We start from the raw sequence: 18,554 nt of genomic DNA, 5'->3' as shown, positions 1-18,554 counted from the left end.
AAAGTAGCTGAATTATAAAGCAAAATACATTCAGATGTCCAGATGTGGGCAGTTTGTCTTACTATAATTTTCTCCCAATGGTGTTACTCTTTACATCTTTTGAACATCAGATATTAATAAATATTTGAAAATAGATGATCCATGTCCCATAAATGTTGGTTTCATATTGCCCTGTTAGACTGTTTTTCTTTTTTCCCCTATGGATAAAATTTAGCAATTGAATAGAAAACCAAATCTGTAAGTAGTACATATCTCCTTTTCTTAATGGAATAAAAGAAACTAATCTTATATAACCTTAGAGTCTCTCTCTCTCTCTCTCTGAGAGAATACAAACTATATGACTTTATTTATATATAGTATATATAAACTATATATATTTATATATAGTATATATAAACTATATATATTTATATATAGTATATATAAACCATATATATTTATATATAGTTTTTGTACGTATGAATAGATAGTATTAATACACACATACACACACACACACACACACACACACACACACACACTCCACCTGACAAGAACATCATGAAAAATATTCAGGAATGCTAATAATGAGATATCTAAATATTTTAGACTCATTGTCAGAACATTAGTCAACTGATCAGATGCCCCCTTATTCCTCACATTAGAAGAGACTTGTCAACAGCCAGGCACAGTGGCTAACACCTGTAATCCCAGCACTTTGGCAGGCTGAGGTGGGTGGATTACCTGAGGTCAGGAGTTTGAGACCAGCCTGAACAGCATGGTGAAACCCCATCACTACTAAAAATACAAAAATTAGCCAGGGGCAGTGGTGGGAGCCTGTAATCCTAGCTACTCGGGAAGCTGTGGCAGGAGAATGGCTTGAATTTGGGAGGCTGAGGTTGCCTTGAGCCGAAAATGTGCCACCGCACTGCAGCCTGGGTGACAGAGCAAAACTCTGTCTAGAACAAAAAAGACTTGTCAAGTTACTTGGAATATACCAGCGAATTTCAGGAAGGTAGATATAAATACATAACATACTAAACAGAAAGGTACCTCTAGGAAAGAATTCTTAAGTAATTCTTAGGGATTTAGTGTCAGGATGTTTTTCTCAGATACTACTGTCATTTCTTCTGGTAAAATTTATAAGCTTTCCTTTTTCATTAACATTAGATATCTGGAACAAGTTTTTAAAGCTTTCTTCTGCTATTCCTCATATAAAGAGCAGCAATTGTGTAAAATAATTGTCTTTCCTTTTCATTTTCTAGGTTCAAAAGCACACTTTGATTTTCTGTACATTGTGGGGAATGAGATAATCAAAACTAAGTAATATTTTAATAAGGGTTGATTAAATGTATCCTATTATTTTATGACAAATAGAATACATTTATTAACTAAGAAATAGCTGTAACTATTAAAACTGGGAAGTGGATTAAGCATTGTTATTTAATTGTCACAACATATATCTAAAATAGATACTATTGATTTATATTTTATGTATGAGAAACCCAAGGATCAGACAGACGTAGCCATTGGCCCTCAAGAAACACAGTGAGCCAGGGATTAAACTGAGATTCAGATTCAGATTCATTTGACCAGAAAGTATTTTTCTGTGTTTAATTTGTGTGGCCAATTTAATTTCCAAAATTATATATCTTCTATACTTTTAGATAGAAGAAAAGGAATGTGAATCTTCTTTGATCATTATAATTTTATCACTGATGAGTTTTGTATTCAAATGTATATTTTTAATATAAAACTTCCCTTGACTGCTTTTATAGAATCCAAGATTTAGAGATTTTAGGTTATACAGGACTAATATAAGAGACATAGCAGTTTTTATTTAATGTATGACATTTATTAATCACATTATTTTATAGGTTCAATAAAAACCTTTCGATTTGGTGATGGGACCATCATCACAAAATTTTTCTTTCTTTTTAAATCTCCCATTTTTGAGATATTCACACACAAAAAAACAAAAAAACAAAATTTAAGGAGTCTCTTAATATAGTTATACACACACACTTATGTAAGTGGCTTCAGAGCAAGTCAAATATAAACACAGTCTTCAATGAGCATCTGATTTTGAAAGAAAGAAAAAGTAAGAAACATTTAATCCTTGCCTCAGATTGATTGACATCGATCAAAATCAATTCTTCTGAAATTATACTAGATTAAATGCATAATTCATCTGGCCTTGGGATCTCACTCTCTTAGCCTTTATCTAACTTTTGGAATACATGAGATATCTACTGCCCCTTCTAAACTACAAGCTCGAATATCCCTACATTAGTTAGGAAAAAAAAGAGAGAATCTCCATAGGTTTACATATTTTATATTAACTTCAGAGATTTCTCACTTTGCCTATGATAAGACATTGAGAAGTCAAGAGTCCAGGACATATATAGAAAACAAGTTTTCTTTATTCAATTTTCAAGAAAATTCAGATTAAAGAAAGCCTGAAACAATGGAATTACTTTGTGCTGATTTTTATATTCTCTCATTTGCTCAAAAAAAGATACTTTATTAACAAAAGTTAAACTGCTAATGTCTAAAAACATTAAGATGTTAATGTAGGTTTGTGAAATGTTTTCACATATTATTTGTGTCTTTACTGTCATTCTTTGGAAGTTCTATCTATCCACAAACTTATACCTGTGCCTGCACTCCAAATGATTGTTCTTGTCATTCAAACTACTAACTAAAAGTTACGTTCACCACTTATTTATTTAACTAATGTTTATCAAACACACTCTATGCTGTGCACTATTTGTAAGGTGGAGAATAATTTTGCTTCTGGAAGATACAAGATTGGGGAAAAAAAAGACAAAGTTTTTGATGAAGCCAAACATCCATCTTCAACTAGATATTGAAAACTATTCTTCATTTGCATTCCTTGCATCTTTGATTTTTAAAAACTATCTGCTTCCTAAAAGTAACAGACTTTTGTTGGTTTTGGTATATTATATTTAGTATGTCTTTTCTGATCTAATTTTATTTTAATATATATAAATAAGTTAGTGTTTGAGAACACAATTTTAGAGAAAATCTTATTTCTAATTATTTATAAATAAATATAATCATAATGATTATCTAGAAATAAATGATAATTTAATAAGAATTATTTCCTATTTCTACATATTGGAAGAGTCATTTAGTTGCTCAGATATTCAGTTTTCCTACCTGTAAATGGGAAAAAACCTTCCTTGTAATTTTATTTTAAAAATTGAATAAAATATAATATATATGTAAAGTAACTAGCTCTGGGATTGATTCTAATTTTTCATTAACAACAGCTATTAATATGTTAATGATTTTAATTAATATATAGGTCCGTGTTTGAAAAGTAGTCATTAAAACATATTTTAAAGAGGATATTTTTACATAAAATATTTTTCTAGTTCTCGGAACTTCAAAAAATACTATCATATGAGCTCTGTCTGGAACATATTAATGAAATTCAAAAATATGTTGGGTCAAGCGGCCGGGCGCGGTGGCTCAAGCCTGTAATCCCAGCACTTTGGGAGGCCGAGACGGGCGGATCACGAGGTCAGGAGATCGAGACCATCCTGGCTAACACGGTGAAACCCCGTCTCTACTAAGAAATACAAAAAACTAGCCGGGCGAGGTGGCGGGCGTCTGTAGTCCCAGCTACCTGGGAGGCTGAGGCCGGAGAATGGCGTGAACCCGGGAGGCGGAGCTTGCAGTGAGCTGAGATCCGGCCACTGCACTCCAGCCTGGGCTACAGAGTGAGACTCCGTCTCAAAAAAAAAAAAAAAAAAAAAAAAAAAAAAAAAAAATATATATATATATATATATATGTTGGGTCACTATTAAAATAAAAAAGATCTAAGCCCTTCAGAGGAGAGATACGGAATTATTCAAATTAATTTAGATTTTGCATTTCTATTATGACAGAACAAATAACCAATTCCTCTCTCTTAATATGTAGTATTAACAGAAAATAAATATATTTCAAAGTTTGAATAATGCTAATTTATTTTTAAGTACTTTCATATTCATTTAGAATGGTATGAGGCAAACCACTGAATTAAAGAATATATTTAGCATATAATTTCAACATTTCAATATGTTGTCAGTAATTCCTTATTTCCTACTGCTTAAATTCTTTATATATTTCTCAAAATATATTGAATTAATTCTAATTTTCCAGAATCTGAATGCTCCTAAAATATTAAATATACTATTTCATCCTGTACAGAATGTGTACAACATAGAATAACTATTCATTCTATGAAGCATTGCATTTTTATTCCATGATCGTGGAATAAACATGACCTGATCTGGAAGCTGCTTAAAGCATTTATGCATTTCCTATTTAAAAAACTCTCTATTAGGCTTATTTACCCTCTGAGTTCAGCAATTGATACTGTAGCATGAATTATTAGCTTTCTTGGCTTTCATATGTATTTTTAAATTTGTTATAAACACAGTGAATTAAATTTATTTTTCAAGATAATGAAATGAGAATATACTTTAGGTCATTTTTTCTGATCAGTGGGCACTCAATGATAACCTGTGGTAATGTATTGAATATTTATTGCATGAAGGAGCATTTTAGAGTTCTTTTCTCACGTCTTATTATCCTCCACATAGCACATCCAACCTCTGAGGCTCACAGTATTACCACCTAGTCTGTCACTTTAATCACACTGCTGGTATTTGCACTTTAATCATTTTATTCTCTTATTGTATGGCTCTAGGTAATTAAAAGCTCGCTATTTTTAATATTTCAGTAAAATCTTCTGATATAATCCAAATGTTATTTATTGATACTTTGAACAAACTGCAACATAGAGTAATATGACCCTGCGATTATATTACCTATTGTATTGCTAGTGTTGCGTTCTCTTTAAAGTTTGACACATTTATAGGTAAGTATAGTCATATGTGGCATAGAGATGGTTCAGTCAATGATGGACTGCACGTATGGTGATGGTCCTATAAGGTAATAGTCATGTATTTTTACTGTACCTTGTGTATGTTCAGATACAGAAATGCTATTATCATTGTGTTATAATTGTTTACAGTATTCAGTACCATAACATGTTGTATACAGGTTTGTAGCCCAGAAGCAATATTTGATATACAGGTATACAATTTTTTAGCACTGTGTTTGAAAAGTAGTCACTTAAACATGTTTTAAAGATGACATTTTTACATAAAATATTTTTCTAGCTAACTTTATTTTTATTTATTTTTTCATTTATTTTGAGACGGAATCTGGCTCTGTTGCCTAGGCTGGAGTGCAGTGGCGCGATCTGGGCTCACTGCAAGCTCTGCCTCCCGGGTTCACGCCATTCTCCTGCCTCAGCCTCTGGAGTAGTTGGGACTACAGGTGCCCACCACCACGCCCAGCTAATTTTTTGTATTTTTAGTAGAGATGGGGTTTCACCGTGTTAGCCAGGATGGTCTCGATCTCCTGACCTCGTGATCCGCCTGCCTCGGCCTCCCAAAGTGCTGGGATTACAGGCGTGAGCCATCGCACCCGACCATCTAGCTAACATTTTTTTAGCACCATGTAGTCTAGGTGCGCAGCAGGCTCTACTGTCTAGGTTTGTGTAAGCATGCTCTATGACGTTGGCACAATGATGTGATTACACATTTCTTAATATGTATACCCATCGTTAAGTGATGCACAAGTGTAAATACACTTTCTTCCTTTCCTTTCCAACCTGTAAGATGAATTGGCAATCTAAATTGTATTTATTTGTACCAACACCTTTACAATTGTTCAAGGATACAACATTACAGCTAGATAGGAGGAATAAGTTCCAAGGTTCTATACCACTGTGGGATGATTATAGTTAATGATGATATATAGTTTCAAATACCTGGAAGGTGGATATTGAATGTTCCCAACACAAAGAAATAAGAAATGTTTGAGATTATGGATATGCCAATTACCCTGATCTGATTACTATACATTATGTTTACTGAAATATCACTATGACTATGAACAATTATTACTTGTTGATTTAAACATAATTACTCAATTTTATCTGAGAGTCTGCAAGGGTGCCTGACATAGGTTCGTGAATAGCACCTCTGTGAATTTCCTCTCATGCCTGCTTCATTGATGTCTATCGTATACCTCATTCGTTCCTCTGCTCATTAGAGCCACCGGGAGAACACTTTCACCCTTGTGAACTGGGCATTCACCTTATACCAGCAAGGCTGCTCATTTTTGAGTCTTTACAGATGTCCTGTGATTCCTGGAGTCCTCAATACACTGACTTTGTGGTGTATACTGCACAAGAGAAAAGAATACCCCACCCTTGCTCCCACACTCATTTGCTTTCTGTTTCCTGGGGCTCCAAAACCACATTCTGAGAGCCAGTGGTCTACTTTCCAAAGAACTCAGACCTGAATACAATAGGCCTAATCTGGAAAATGATCCAAGACAAACACCGTTCTGTTCTTTCTCTTTCCTCACCTAGTACCTAACTTCACTCAGACCTCTATCTCCTCCAATTAATGAGAAACTTATCCTTATCTACCAATGCATCACATATTTTCAAACATGAATGAATTTAGTTATGATTCGGCAGAAATCCTGACTATATTACTAAATATATAATATACATAGCACATATATGTGTATGTAATTACATCTATGTTCACCTCCTGGAAAGAAAGTGAATCAGAGTTCTCTGACACATTTGCTTTCCTCCTCTTGCAGGTGACAATATGTGCCGAGTAAATAATGGGGGCTGTAGTACGCTTTGCTTGGCTATCCCAGGAGGCCGGGTGTGTGCTTGTGCTGATAATCAACTTTTGGATGTAAATGGGACAACTTGCACATGTAAGTTCTTTGCATGTTACCCTTATTGTTTATTGGGCTCTTTCTGGAGACTAGAAGCAAAAGAGACTAAAGGAATTAAAATGAGACTTGGAACGAGAAATTCAGATCATTACTTAGATATAATTCTTTTTAGACTATAAATTATTAACTGATTAATTTCAAATATACAGAGGAATATTGACAATGATAATATTTTGTGGAGTTCACTGCTATGTGTGACTTAGTAAAAAATGTAAATAAGTATATGCCACAGAAGAGTAAGAGAACTTTAAGCAGTTGCAACTAAACATACATTGTCGCTGATTAGACAGATGGTATGTTGACACACGACATAGGTCTACAATGACTTTAAATGGCTTCCTGATTCAGTTATCTATATTAAGTGGTGAAGAGCAAGGAGGGAGGCAAAAAGACTTGTAAGGAATTTACAGACTATTCAAATAGTGAATTAACTGGATTGATTGATCTGTGTTAAAAGCAATTTTATTAACTTTTGCTGACATTTCTCAATTTACTGCATCTTATTATTCTGATATGACTTTTGCAATTTCTTCTTTCTACCACATATGGTGTCCCTTAAGCACAGTAACACCAGCAATGCTATGTGTATATTGAGAACTATGTAACATTTTGAGAATGATTTAATCTTGAGTTGTGTGTTAGAGTTCTCTAGAAAAACAGAACTAATAGGATGTATATAATACATAGAGAGATTTATTGTAAGGAATGATCTTGTTTAATTATAAAAACCGATGAGTCTTAAGATCTGCAGATGGCAAGCTGGAAATCCACAAGAGCCCATGGTGTGCATCTAGTCCAAATGTCAGCAGGCTTCAGACCCAGGAAGTGCTGATGGTTCAGTTTATGTCCAAAGGCAGGAAGAAACCGATGTCCCAGTTCAAACAATCAGGCAGGTGAAGTTTATTTTGCCTGTGGCAGGTTTGGCCTTTTTGTTCCACTCTGGCCAATGGATTAGAGCGAGTTCATCCACATGCCTGAGGGAAGTCTACTTCACTCACTTTACTAATTCAAGTGTTAATCTCATCCAAAGAACACTAACAGACAGACCTAGGATAATGTGTGATGAAACATCTGGGCACCCCGTGTCCCAGTCAAGTTGGCATATAAAATTAACCATCACAAATTGCTGAATAAACATTTCATGTATTTATTTTATCATTTATAATGATTGTCTCTTGTGAGACAGGAAGAATAAGTGTAATAAAAAGAACTTCAGTTTATTGATAACATCTTATCTCTTCTGATGTAGAAAAGATATATTTTTAAAAGGATATTTAGGATTTAAGACATATAAGAAAATATCTTAAAAATAAAAGAATCCACTTATAATGCCAGTATTCAGAAATAAACCTCTAAGAAATCTTAATACAGTTTCTTATAGTGATATATCACTGGGATTTATTTTTACTATTAATGATAATAATTGTAGGTAAGATTGAGTGAATGTTTACACTAGTATGGATGTGGCATTTTGTAAAACAGTTTGTGATTTTTGTTAGTCTTTACAAAAACTATGTAAGGAAGATACTATTACTATCTGCATTAGTCCATTTTTATACTGCTGATAAAGACATACCCAAGACTGGGCAATTTACAAAAGAAACAGGTTTAATGGACTTACATAGTTCAGGAGACCTCACAATCATGATGGAAGGCAAGGAGGAGCAAGTCATATCTTACATGGATGGTGGCAGGCAAGAGAAGAGAGCTTGTGCAGGGAAATCCTGTTTTTAAAATCATCAGATCTCATGAGTCTTATTCACTATCATGAGAACAGCATGAGAAAGACCTGCCCCCATAATTCAATCACCTCCCACTGGATTCTTCCCACAACATGTGGGAATTGTGGGAGTTACAATTCAAAATGAAATTTGGATGGGGACACAGCAAAACCATATCACCATCTCATTTTATAAGGTACAATTTAGACTTATAAGCTAATTACTTTGCAAGTTTACATAATTAGCAAGTAGAACATTTGGAATTTAGATCCCAAATTCTGTCATTTTTACTTAATATGAGCATAAGCATCTGATCATGTAACCAAATATCTTTGTAAACATAATTTTTAATGACTGCCTTTCAAACTATTTTCTTTTTAGTTGACATTTGGTATTTATGATGCATTGTTATAGGTAATTGTCTGTTTCTGTTACCATTTATGGCTTTTTATGTATTTTACCATACAGTTTATGTCTTTTAGACGTAACAATTGGACACTGTTACATCTTCTTTGGGCATTTGGAATAATACCCTCAGTTTTAAATTATTTTATTATTATTTTGAGTTCCAACTACTGGACATGAGAATTTTGGTTTCTTTTCTACTACTTTTCTCATCTTCTTCACTTTCACTTATTATAAAATTAGCATATCTGACCAAGAATATGATTTTGAATTACCAAAAAATAAGTCCTTTTTTATAAAAAATATTTTTGACATTTATATTTAGTTTGTTAATCAATTGTACAATATTTTTAGGCCTAGATCAGCGTTTCACTACTTGTATTGCTTAGTACTTAAAATTTTAGCACTCCATTCTTCATTTATTCATTTCACTTGTGTGTAGGATAGATGGAATATATCTTGAAATAACTTCTTCAAGAAGACTATGTAGAATACAGTGGACCATCTGTACTGAACACTTACACTTTCCTTCCTGTAATTATTTCCTAAACAATATAATTTGGAACCTATTTACATAGTATTTGCCTTGCATTAGGTATTATAAGTAATCTAAAAATGATTTAAAGTGTATGAAGGGATATGTGTAGGTCATAGTAAACACTGCACTATTTTATATAAAGGATGTATCCATGGATTTTGATATTTACAAGGGATCCTGGAATCAATCCCCCCTGGATATTGAGGGATGACTGTATATATTGTTGAGTTCCAAATATGCCTCCTTTGCCTTTTTATGTAAACAGCATTTATTCTGAATATTAATTCTTGGCTGAGCAAAATCTCCCTTTAAAATTCTACAAGTTTGTACCTATTGTATTCTATAATTACATACTTCAGAATACAAATATGAATTTTACCTTTCTAGTAAGGTTTTTTTTTCTTCTTTAATAATGAAACTTTGTAAATTGCCTGTAAGTTGATTTCTGTGGAAGATAGTTCTCAGAGGTAAACTTTCTCTGAGTCACCAGGTGATTGTTTCCGTTTCTTTATTCTGTGGTATTATTTTTTAATTCTTATTTTATTGTTTATCATCAGAAAAGAAAGAAACCTATCAAGATCCACAGTTTGCCAGCAGGGATTAAGCATGACTTTGAACAACTTAAAGTCTGCCAAGTTGGCTGCTAGGCTGAATCTTATCTTAGTTATTGGGAGAAAAGATATGGTTTATGTGTACATTTGCTAGTTTAATTTTTCAGTTTCTGCCAATGAGTCTTTTAAAATTGTTTTCCTGGCATAGAATGAAATTTTCTGCTAGCCCAATTGAATGACTCTGACATTTTGAAAAGATGAAATGTACATGCATGCAAACACACACACACACACACACACACACACACACACACGCACACACGGAGTAGCTTTCAGGGACTTCTACGAGGTCTCATCATGCCTTTGCTCCACCCATAAACTTCCTCTTAAAGATGGGAGGTAGCACAAAAAGTGCTCTTATTTTGGAAGAAATAAGAGCAAAGGATATATATATATATGTGTGTGTGTATATATATACACATATATATACACACAGACTATATATAGTGTGTGTGTGTATATATATAGTTATATACAGACTATAAGGTCTGTATATATAACTGTATATAGACCTTACAGTCTGTGCTGCAGGAGCAAAGGATCTCTCTGTCTACCTAAAGATGGACAGGCTTGTTCAATTTCCAGTGGCATAACTTAGAAGGACTCATGAATGAATTTTTAAATCTAGTTATATTGGCCTTGTAAAAAGTGAAAATTCCCTTATGATAATGTCAGTAAAATGATCAAGAGGCCGAACTCTCAGAGATCTGGTAAGTTTTTATTCTTGCTCTTTATCATTGTAATAAGTTACAGGGGGAGGGGACTTGCATTCATCAGGTACTAATATTTGCATAGTATTTTGAGGTTAAAATTTTCTACTTAGGTTTTTAATTTCAATTATGTGGATCATAATTAGTGGATCATTGGCCTTCAAATTATATTTCCTATTTAGTTTCATTCTTATGCTCCATTAAAAATGTATGGGTTGCTTTTAAGTGAACACATCTATATTGATATAGATATAGGAAAGATATCGATAGATTGATGAATAAATGAAAAAAAACAGCATTGTAGACTACAGGGAAAAGAAAAAATGAGAGGAAAAACACTATCAGTATAAAAGTGAGCTGGGACAAGCAGAAGTAAAAACAAAAAGAATTGTCACTAAAAAAAATCTAGGAAGTAAAATCCTGCAAAGATTTTATCATGACTTAAATGAATTGTTATTATTTATATCAATTTCCTATTTCCATGTACATTCTGTGGCTGTAAAGAAAATGAAAGATGAGTTACAAATCAGTTCTCTGTGAGTTTAAAGCTTGCTCCTTTGGCCCACAGTGCAAGTGGAATGTAGGAATCAAGGCTCATTGGGGTATACACTGACCCTTAATCTAGTCTCTAGTCCCTGAGGAGGGAAGCCTGTGGCACCTCCACCTGTACTTGTAATAGACACATCTAAAGCCCTCCTATGCCGTATTTTGGGTATCACCAAGTCAATGGCAAATGCTTCTCCTCACATCCACTTAAGACCCTAAGAGTGAAAAATTGTCTTAATTGCTCACTTTTATACTTCACTGACTATTGCACCTCATAGTTGCATCTGGTCTTTTGATCAAGCTTGTCCTTGATGTTTATTTTAACAAAGTTCACCTGTATTTAAATATCACGGTGGGAGAGGACACACAGAGATATCTGCTTGGGTACTGTACTATATTAGAAATGGCCCTGTCTGGCTAAGTGTGGTGGCTCACACCTGTGATCCCAACACTCTGAGAGTGGGAAGTATGCTTGAATCCAGGCATTCAAGACCAGCTTGGGGAACATAGTAAGACCTTGTCTCTTGAAAAAAGAGAAAAAAATTAGCCAGGCATGGTGGTGCATGCTTGTAGACCCAACTACTCAGGAGGATGAGGCAGGGGCTCTCTTGAGCCTAGGAAGTTGAGGCTGCAGTGAGATGTGATTGTATGTGCCACTGCTCTCCAGCCTAGGTGACAGAACAAGACCCATCTTGAAAATAAATAAATAAGTAACTAAGTAAATGTTCCTGTCACCTTCTCTAGATCCACAAATGAGTTTCCAGTATTGCTTTTCCTCAGCAGTGATTATCAGTCCCTCCTTTTTTGTATCTCTGACCTTTCATCCTTATTCTGTCTTATGTAATTGCTTCCTTGCCAAAACTGCCAAACCAAAAACAACAAAACATGTTCAGTAGTTTCTTGGAAGTCACAGATACAAATATCTTAAAAGAACTCTAGCTGAGCACATGCTTCAGTAGCACTTGAAATGATTCAGATTGATGCTTAACTATAGAAAAAAAACAACAAACAAAGGTGAGTATTTATGTCTAAGTAACCCAGGCTACCACTGCATATCTTGGTGTAAATAGAAATTAAATGACTTTGGCTTGTAAGAAAATACTATATACAACGTTGTTTACAAAGCTGATGTTAGAAAATCTGTTATCAGAGTACACATGTGATTTTATGCCTGGTGAAAGTTAGAGAAATTTTTTTCTGAGGCTGTTGGTCTCATTTTCTAATATCTATAATTCATAGATGAGGTAACCCCAATGCAATAAAAGGGAAAAGAGAGAAGAGAATTTTGTCTATACTCATTGCACTAAACAATGTTACATCAACAAAAAATAAGTTCTTATTTGAGATTCTGTAGTTGCATTTGGCTGTTAAAAATTCTGCTATATCTTCTCATATAGCCTGCAACTTGCCTAGGTTCCCTTCAGATGTATTAGGAAATATTAAGGGGAATAATATAATAACTCATTTCATGCAAAGAAAGAACATAAAGTATGTTTATATAAATTATTTCAGTTCCTTTTTATTTAATTGTAAAGGTTTTTCAAAGATATGTTAGCCTTAGTTTGCATATGAAAAAATTAAACTGCAGACAACTGCAAGTGGAATTCATGGTTGCTGAGTACAGTAGTTCATAGTAAATATCAGTATGCCACTAACCTCTCATTAGTGTTGATTCTTCTGGATGTCTGATTTAGTTCAGGCTAGGTTATAGTCATGTGAACTAGAATTATCTGGATTAACTGTGTAATCTGAGTCAAACAAGCAAAACAAAGTTGCAGCCATTGTGACATGATCTTCCTGGTTTCAGTCATCCTTGTTAAACTGACGTCAAATGAACAAAAACCCACTGGCAAATGTTTAAGCTAGGCTAAACACCAATGACTCTTTCTCAATGAACTTGTAACACAAGGCTATGCCGGAAAAGACATGTACCCAACAGAAAAATATTGACATGCTACATGATTGATTAAGGATGAATTCTAATGCCATGCTTGGAAGGAATCCGAAAGGAGAGTAGGATGGACTCTTTGTCTTTTTGAATCTTGTCTGTCACGGTCAAATCCTCTCACAACTAGAAATGATGTCGAGTGTAGCATAGTAACTTGGAACTTACTACCCCTGAGAAAGTGTGTAAAGCTAGGTGATCAATTACCAAGCAAACTTTGTATTTCTCTTGACATGTTTGTGAGAAAAAAATCACAACACAGAATATTAATAAACAAGGACATGAACAATCCCAAAAAGTAAGTTAGATTCCAAAGACGGTGAGTCACTATTAGCAACAACAACATCAAAAATCTCCAGCAAGATTATTTTGTCTAAAGTAAAGAAACAGTAATTCTTTTAATTCTTCTTTAGTGGCCTAAAAATAAGACAGAATTTTTCAATGTGCCTTTCTCCCAGGAGAGCAACTTGAACATTGCAGAAACATTGGTTATCCAAGGGACAGCATTGCACAATTATGTGTCAATGGTACTCTGTGACCTTTATCCCTTTCTGGAGCTCCAGATATATTCCTCTGTCAAGAAACAGAGCTTCACTATGGTGAACCATTTATCTGCTTGGCTGTGACAAGTCTTATGTTCTAGGATATATGCAGTCTAATCTGTAGTAAAAAGTTTAAGGCAGTAAAAAGTTTAGAAGCCCATCCAGATGAATATTTATGGCCCTCTGTGCATGGGAACCACAGAAGATTATGTACCACTTAGGTTGGCTGCTCAGAAGACCACTCTATCTAATGAAAGGTCATACTGCTATGATCTAAAGGAGAAAAATCTAAACCTATAACAGCATTTTTCACACAGTCTTCGGGTATAGGCAAGCTTATATAAAGAGATCCAGCAAACCACAACTTCAAGTTTTCTTTTTGGTTCTTTTCTCTCTCCCTGCTCAAATAAAGAGGCAATAAGAGATTCTGGACTCTTAAAATGAAGAAATAAACAAAAATATTTTGCAATATTAGATAAGTAGAAACAATAGAAAGACATTTTATTTTATTTTTTGTCCCAGGACAAATATTATTATGACTGAGTTATAATTCTGATGCAGTTGACAGCAATGCATCAATTGAGGGAAAAATTAATTTAGAATAGATCACCACACTGTGTTTGAAAAGAGAAAAAGCAAAGTCAGAAGCATCAGCTCTTGTTCATGCACACCACAGGTTATTAAACTAAGGTCAGGAATATGCCTTGAGTCCAGAAGCTGAGCTGAGTTCCCAATCTCAGATAATCCAAACTAAAATAAATAAATAAATAAATAAATAAATAAATAAAAAGTTTTTAAACAGTATTTCCTACTTCCCATCATTATGACCTGGACGTTAACTCCAACCGGTTTTTGCCAAAGACAAATAATTCTGGAATGCATATTTTCTTTTGTAGTGCCTTGGAGACTCATGCATAAGCCTTCTGATTTCATTATTCTCACAGCAGGTACCACAAGATGTGTAAGAACTAATAGTTCCATGACAAGTATACCATGATTCATGTTATTTTACTTTTGATCCTGGTTAAATTATAGGGTTATTTATTACTTTGTCAATTTCTTATTGGTGAGATCATACTGTAGAATTTTTGCTAGAAATGGTTCTGGCAGTAGAATTACAGGTTTTGTATCAGTTTTCAAATACACAGTTGAAAGCACAACTCTGAAGTAAAGTGTTCAATTCCAGCATTTGTTAATATACTAAAAGTAATTTTTGGCTGTGTTCAAACACCCAAGTGCTATATAGATTCAGTCACATTATGCATTGGAACAAAATAATGTATATGGATTTTTATATATTCACCCTTTTGAATGTAGGTGGAACTTTGTCTCTCTTCTTTCTGTCTACATATCCCTCTGTCTTTGTGTTTTATCTTTTTGTCTTTGTGTTTTATCTTTTTGTCTTTTGCAACTTTATCCATGTCCTTGGGTGATAAAAGAAGAGAATTAACTGCTTAGCCAGTTGAAGGGCTGTGGTTTTCCTGAAGGATTTATACAGCCCCCACGAGTAGAATCTCTCACTACAATAATGCCAATCTCTGTTAATTCCAGTAATCAGCCAACAAACAATTTTGAGCATAAACTCTACACCTTGTTCTGTTCTAGGTATTGTTCCTTTCTGTATGTGAAATTATTCTTTCTACATTCAAGAAGCTCCTCAAGTGGAGACATCATAATTTGTTAAAATTAATTATAAAACAAATGTTTTGTAGAGACTTTTTCAAGGTAGACAAAGAATACCAATCTTATGTAAGTTGGTAGATTTCCTTGCTGTCGGCTGGGGTTCAATGATAAATGACATTGCCATCTAGTGTCACCTTGTTTAATGCCAGGGAAAAGACCATGCATGTTGAACTTCTAAGCTGCTATGTTATCTAGATTACTACATAGCACATTAAATATTTTCTTTATAGTCGATGTTGCTAGCTAGACTGTTATCATGAACCTAAACAAACCCGATAGTCTGCATTGATAATGTGGTTTCTTTGTGATATAACTACGGATTACATCTGGAAGGCTTGGGCGGGGCTAGAATTATTATAATTAATGATGCTTTATGCCTTGGGATAATTTGGAAATCAGAACTAAGAATTTAAAAAGAAATGTATATTATGTCAAGAATAATAAAGAATCTGAGATTTTACCCTGATTGCAAGCTAGCATGTTAGCCTGAGATTCATGGATTCTGGTAGAAGACACACGATTCCTGGATTAGACACAAAGGATTTTATCCCTCATGCCACAGCAGGCCACGTAACATTGTTTACATTGATTCTCCTTGACACACCCCCCTCTATCCTTTCACAATACATGAAACACAAATCATTTATTTTAACCATTGATTGCCACATATTCTCTTCTCTTTCTAGACTATTTAATTCACTTAGATACAGAAGAGTAAGACTCAGTTTGTGAATAAATCCCACTTAACCAAATTCCTAACATTTGTTTAGAGAACCTGGAACATATGAAGAAAAACACTTCATAGATTCCCAAACATAAAGAGATACTTTTGGTTAACATAATACTTCTAGAACCCTTAAGTAGCCTGAGTTTTTCTCTTACTTGCAGACCAGCAAGGTGATTATAGCCATCAAAGCTGTGTGCTATTGCATTGTCTTTTTATTTTAATTCTTAGTGTACTTATTTATAAAGTGGAGGTAGTAAAATTCTTTGCCATATATGCCTTATAGGTTATCATAATCAATTAAGACTATGAATAAAAGCTCTTTGAAAAGTGAAACTGCACACTCAGCATAAATATAAAGTGGTATTGTATTATTGTTGTTAATGTTGTTACTTTGGTCAACATTGTTGTTGTTTAAAATAAATCTTCCAAGTTCTTAGTTGTTAAAAGTCAAATAAAATACATCTTACAAAGATACATCTCTCCTTAAACTGTTTTATTTGGGAAGTAATAATTGCAGTTTGGGGCACACCCACAGACTAGATGATCTTCTATATGGCCGAAAAACAAAGAGAAGGTTGGAAGTTTTCTAGAAAGCAGAAATGGTGCACATTGTTTTGCAAGAAAGCTTATTGGCACTATTAAAGTTTTGGGGAGCTCACAAACTCCAGTGAGTGACAGAAGTGAGTAAAACTAGCTTTAGAGCTGCAGCAGGTTGTTTCAGTAGCTATTCAATAAAACTGGTTTCAGGTTAAAACAAGCAGTTCCAGCATCCGGGCTTGCAGAGAATTACATTCTTCCAGCATGATATGTGCCCTGAGTGATTTTTCCCCTTCACTTCTCCGTAGTGTTTTAGTTTTATATGGCACAAATATCCCAACTTACATGATCAATATTCATCTAGTAGAATACTTGTTGTCAGAAAAATTTAAAATTTTCTTTTTCTCAAAGATGGCTGTCACCATAATATTTTATATTTTCCATTAAGTTAAATGAGACAATATTTTGTTATTATAGCAAAATTTATTTGTGTGTCTGTTCAATTATAGTAAGCTTTATAAGTATCACATATTTTTGAATTTAAAGCCTGTAAAATTTTAGAACATTATTTTTATTGTATATATTTAAGGTGTACAACATAATGTTTTAATATACATAGTGAAATGCTTACTATAGCTTAATTAATATGCCCGTCATCTCTCATAGTCACTCTTTAGTGTGTGTATGTGGTAAGAACACCTACAGTCTACTCTCAGCAAATTTCCAGTGCATATTTTAACGCACTATTATAACTATAGTCTTTGTATTGTACCTTGGTTTTGTAGACTTATTCATCCTACCAATCTGCCACTTTGCACTCTTTAACCTACATCTCTTCATTTCCTCTCCACTACCACTTTATTCTCTGTGTATTCAACTGAGAAATTGTGAAATGCACACACACACACACACACACACCCTTACCTACCATCATATATATATATGATGGTATTTATATATATATATAAAATGGAATATTACTCAGCCTTTAGAAAAAGCAAATTCTGTCAATTGCAACAACTTGGATGAACCTGGATGACATTGTGCTCAGTAAAATAAGCCAGAGAGAGAAGGACAAATACCTCATCCCACTGATACGTGGAATCTAAAACAAACAAACTCGACAAGATTTAAATTTTCATGGACTGACTATAGCTAGCATTGTTCATTTATCTTGTTTTTTGTTTGTTTGTTTTTGTTTTTTGTTTTTAACTCTAGTTAACCCTGGAGAAGCACTACCTCGCATATGTAAAGCTGGAGAATTTCGCTGCAAAAACAGACACTGTATCCAAGCTCGGTGGAAATGTGATGGCGACGATGATTGCCTAGACGGAAGTGATGAGGACTCAGTAAACTGCTGTATGTTCTCCTTCAAGTCACCTAAAAACTGTATTTTCCCGAGTCTTTGAGTGTGTGAATTATCTAGGCAGTTTGTGAAAATCTGAAAATATCTTAGATGCAAATTGAACTTAGTTTAATTTTTCATTCATCCTTTTGCATAAAGAGTAGACCATAGATTGCCTACTTTGCATAGTTTCAAAGCAGTTTTTCTCATCCTTTTCCATCCTTCATATTATCATTTTAGTTGCTCTAAGAATTTTCTCCTTTTATATTCCATGATATGAGCACAACCACGCCACTGACAGAGGTTGCTATAGGGAAATTCTTTGGATTTTGGAATTTAAAGATGTGGAAAATCAATTTAAACTCCCTCAAGACAGAATTACTGGTACAGAAGGTCACAATCCACTCCACTGCTCTTT

General features: G+C 34.0%; 1 protein-coding gene across 1 annotated transcript in view; it reads left to right on the top strand.

Moving 5' to 3' along the window:
- Positions 1–4,901: 4,901 nt before the first annotated feature.
- Positions 4,902–18,554, top strand: part of LOC144333268 (uncharacterized) — a 51,538-nt gene continuing 37,885 nt past the window's right edge. The window contains exons 1-4 of the mRNA XM_077956517.1: positions 4,902–4,948; positions 5,031–5,059; positions 6,683–6,805; positions 18,010–18,150. Of these exons, the coding sequence (XP_077812643.1) occupies positions 4,902–4,948; positions 5,031–5,059; positions 6,683–6,805; positions 18,010–18,150 (340 nt within the window). The remainder of the gene's footprint in view (positions 4,949–5,030; positions 5,060–6,682; positions 6,806–18,009; positions 18,151–18,554) is intronic.

The sequence above is a fragment of the Macaca mulatta genome, chromosome 12 (genome assembly GCF_049350105.2).
Source record: "Macaca mulatta isolate MMU2019108-1 chromosome 12, T2T-MMU8v2.0, whole genome shotgun sequence".
In the NCBI taxonomy this organism is placed as follows: domain Eukaryota; kingdom Metazoa; phylum Chordata; class Mammalia; order Primates; family Cercopithecidae; genus Macaca; species Macaca mulatta.
Note: the sequence above shows the minus strand (reverse complement) of the source record. Positions and strands in the feature narration are given on the sequence as shown.